Raw genomic sequence first — 3413 nt, 5'->3', positions numbered from 1 at the left:
GGGGCTGGGCACCAGAAAACACCAGCTTCCCATGAGGGTGGCAGGTCCTGGCTACCCAGGCTCAGCCAGCCTCCACCTCGGAGCCATTAGGTTAGCAGGCTAGTCCTGATGCTAGAACCTGGAAGCCCCACAAAGGTGGCATCTGGTAGGGACTCCAAGGCCTTTTTGGACCTGCACCATCTCAGCTCACAAACTGGCTCCTGCCCCAGGGTCTGTACCTAAGGTGGGAAGCAGAGAACACGTTTGAGGCACACATATCCACACTCACTCAGACACTCAAGGGAGAGATTCGCCCAGACTTGGTTTGGTTTTCCATGGGCAAGGGGATGAGAGTGCCCAAAAGTTGGTGCAACTGTTGAAAAGGCAAGAGAAGAAAGTCTAAGTCATCCGAACGCGGAGTGCTCTAAATAAACACCATTTCCATGGTTTTAATAAGCAAAATAGGAAAACCCTTTTAATAACCAAAAAACAGAAACCAGTCTGAATAAAACTACAATAGACTAGGTTTTAATATTTTCATATCATAAGCAGGGTTTGAAATTGATCCCTTATTTTACATGAAATAAAAACAATTTCCGTTGCAGCAAGTTTGATTTCAACACAGTTGAATCCGTAAAAACCAAAGCTCATTTCTGATGCAGGACGAATATCCACAATATTTAAAACTGCAAGCACCATGCGGTTCATACAATCTTGTTATTACTGTTAATTTATCAACTAATACAAACTCAGAATGCATCCGGCCAGCACCGCCAGCAATTGCAAATGGTGACTAAAAAATACGCTTTCATTTTGGTATTTTTGTCAGTGCAACTTAAATCCTTTTACTGACCTGCAGAAAAAAAAAAAGTAACAAAACAAAAAAGCCACCCAGATCTTCCCTATAACTATTATACAACCGAAGGGGGGAGGAACACCACCAATAACTCGCCCCTTATTTCAAAAGCAGGCAAAGAAACACACAACGTGTTGATCTAAAGAACGCCCTTGAAAGTTGCAAAATTACTTGCCGAGGTTTAGCTTCTCGGGACATTCAGAGCGTGGCAGTTGATTCAACAGAAGCTCAGGTCACCACCGGCTGGCGAAACCGCTGGCCTTTAGGAGCGCTGCGGCCGCTGCAATTAGTAAGGGCATAGGAGGTTGCAAACGGACCCCGGGGTGAGTCTGGTTACAATAAAAAGCAAACACGATCTATTTTCCTTTCCTTTCTGGTTGGGGTGTCAATTTCGCTTGAAGACTAGGAGAGGAGCAAGCGTACCTCGGGCCTCGGGGTGTGGAAGTCCGCAGCTCCCCTGCCCTGGTACTGGGGAGCTGGGATTCCAGTCCTCTCTTCCTCTCTCAACACCCAACAAAACTGAAAACTAAAGCGAGAGGAAAAAGAGGACTGAATGAGGGGCAGGCAAGGAGAAGAGAACATGCAACTTCCAAGGGTGCCCCAAGACAAAGTTGTTTTCTGATGCTGGTGCAAAGTGCCCGGAACTTTTATTTCTCTACTTACCAAAAAAAAAAAAAAAAGTCATAATGATAAACCCAAACAAAGACAGCTTGCGGCCACATTTTCTACGCGATTTGGCGGGGCGGGTATTTACAAGCCAACAGCCAGGACTGAAACCCAAACAACGCACGCAGTCCCCGGAGTTTCCGAACTGCGATCCCTTCCACCCAAACAAACAAGGGGGTTATGATCCATGATCAACAACATGCTAAAGTTAAACAAGAAAATGGTACAAAATAGAAATTATTACCATACATGTCCAGCATGCAGGATTAATATTTTTAATGCAGATTTTCGTGTTGTTTTTTTTTTTTTTTCTGTATAATCGAGCAGGCAATAAAACTGATGAGATCTGCGCGCCGAACGTCCTAACTGAGGCCCGCGGCCCCGGACTGAGAGCCAGTGTTCTCCGGACCCTGGACAGACAGGTCCATCTGTCCTTCCTCCGCTCAGCCTTGTCTCTCGCCTGAGGGTACGCCAGGGTTTCCCTCCTTTCCTCTCCTCGCCGCTCTTTTCTTGGGGCGGACTGCGCTCCGGGCAGCAAGGAAGCGGCCCCGGCTTAACGCGCAAAGTTCAGAAAGCCAGGAGTCTCCAGACAGCCTTGGCGGCTGCTTAGGACTATGCCTCGCTGCCCTCCAGCCTGGAGAAAAGTTGCTCCGGGACCTCCCACCCCCTGGTCTCTCTCTGGCTCTGCTCCAGTCTAGGAGGCGGCGCTGGTGCGCGTTGCTCTCGCCTTGGCGGAGATCCCCTACCCACCCGCGCGCCCGCCCGTCGCCCGCGGCCCGCGCGCCCTTCCTCCCTCTCCAAATCAAACAGGTCAAGGCTGGGGCAGTGGCAGGAACATGGGTCCGGGAGGGTCCGGGGCTGGGGACACGGGACGGGGAGTCCGGGCCGGGGCAAGGGCGGGGGCCGAGATCGGCCACGACTCACAGAAAGAACTCGGGAGAGGAGGGGCTGTCGCTGGTGGAGCCCGCCTCCCTGAAGCCGGAGTTGGCGAGTTTCTCGCACTTGACCTTGTAGGCGTCTCTCTCGCGGGCCAGCCGGGACACCTCCTGCTTGAGCTGCTCCACCTGCTGAATGAGCTGCGTCTTCTCATTCTCCAGGTGGTGTTTCTGCTGGACACGTTTATACCTGCAGGACTGGGCGTAGCCCCGGTTCTTCAGGGTCCGCCGCTTCTGCTTCAGGCGGATCACCTCGTCCTTGGTGAAGCCCCGCAGGTGGCGGTTCAGCTCGCGCACTGACATGGACACGAGCTGGTCGTCGGAGAAGCGGTCCTCCACGCTGCCGCTGCCGCCAGCCGCCGTGGCCGCTGCCGCCGCATGCGGCCCCGGCCCGGGGTGGCTGGTGGGTAGCTGCTGCGTGGGGCTGGCCGCGGTGGACGGCGGCGGCGACGCTTGGTGATGGTGGTGATGGTGCGGGTGCGCATGTGGGCCCAGTTCGTCGTGGGCCACGCCGGCGGCCTGGTACGCGTGGTGCGGGTGTGGGTGGTGGTGGTGGTGGTGGTGGTGCGCGCCGCGGAAGCCGTCGAAGCTCTGCAGCGGCTGTGGCACTGGGTGCGAGCCGATGAGCGCCTCCACCGCGTCCTCGGGCGTCAGGTTGAGCGCCTCGGGGTTCATCTGCTGGTAGTTGCTCGCCATCCAGTACAGGTCCTCGAGGTGGGTCTTCTCGGTCGGGCTGAAACTGGGCGATGAGGGCACCGAGCTACAAGGCGTGCTGAGCGGCGTGGACGACACCGAGCCGGCCGGCTGCAAGCGCGTACAGGGCCGGCCCGGGCGCTCGGCGCGCCCCAGCGGCTCCTTCTTCACGTCGAACTTGAGCAGGTCGAAGTCGTTGACATACTCCATGGCCAGCGGGCTGGTGGGCAACTCAGGCCCCATACTCAGCTCCGCGGCCATCGCTGACGCGGGGCGCAGCCGCA

General features: G+C 55.4%; 1 protein-coding gene across 1 annotated transcript; it reads right to left on the bottom strand.

Moving 5' to 3' along the window:
* Positions 1–402: 402 nt before the first annotated feature.
* Positions 403–3406, bottom strand: MAFB (MAF bZIP transcription factor B). Its single transcript, XM_004370345.2, has one exon. The coding sequence runs from the start codon at positions 3388–3390 to the stop codon at positions 2422–2424; it is 969 nt and encodes a 322-aa protein (XP_004370402.1). The 5' UTR covers positions 3391–3406; the 3' UTR covers positions 403–2421.
* Between the last annotated feature and the right edge of the window lie 7 nt (positions 3407–3413).

Source organism: Trichechus manatus, unplaced genomic scaffold (assembly GCF_000243295.1).
Source record: "Trichechus manatus latirostris isolate Lorelei unplaced genomic scaffold, TriManLat1.0 scaffold00008, whole genome shotgun sequence".
NCBI classification, from domain to species: Eukaryota; Metazoa; Chordata; class Mammalia; order Sirenia; family Trichechidae; genus Trichechus; species Trichechus manatus.
Note: the sequence above shows the minus strand (reverse complement) of the source record. Positions and strands in the feature narration are given on the sequence as shown.

What these genes read in the sequence shown, in the direction of transcription:
- MAFB (XM_004370345.2), bottom strand. Translation starts at nt 3,390, where the DNA reads ATGGCCGCGGAGCTGAGTATGGGGCCTGAGTTGCCCACCAGCCCGCTG.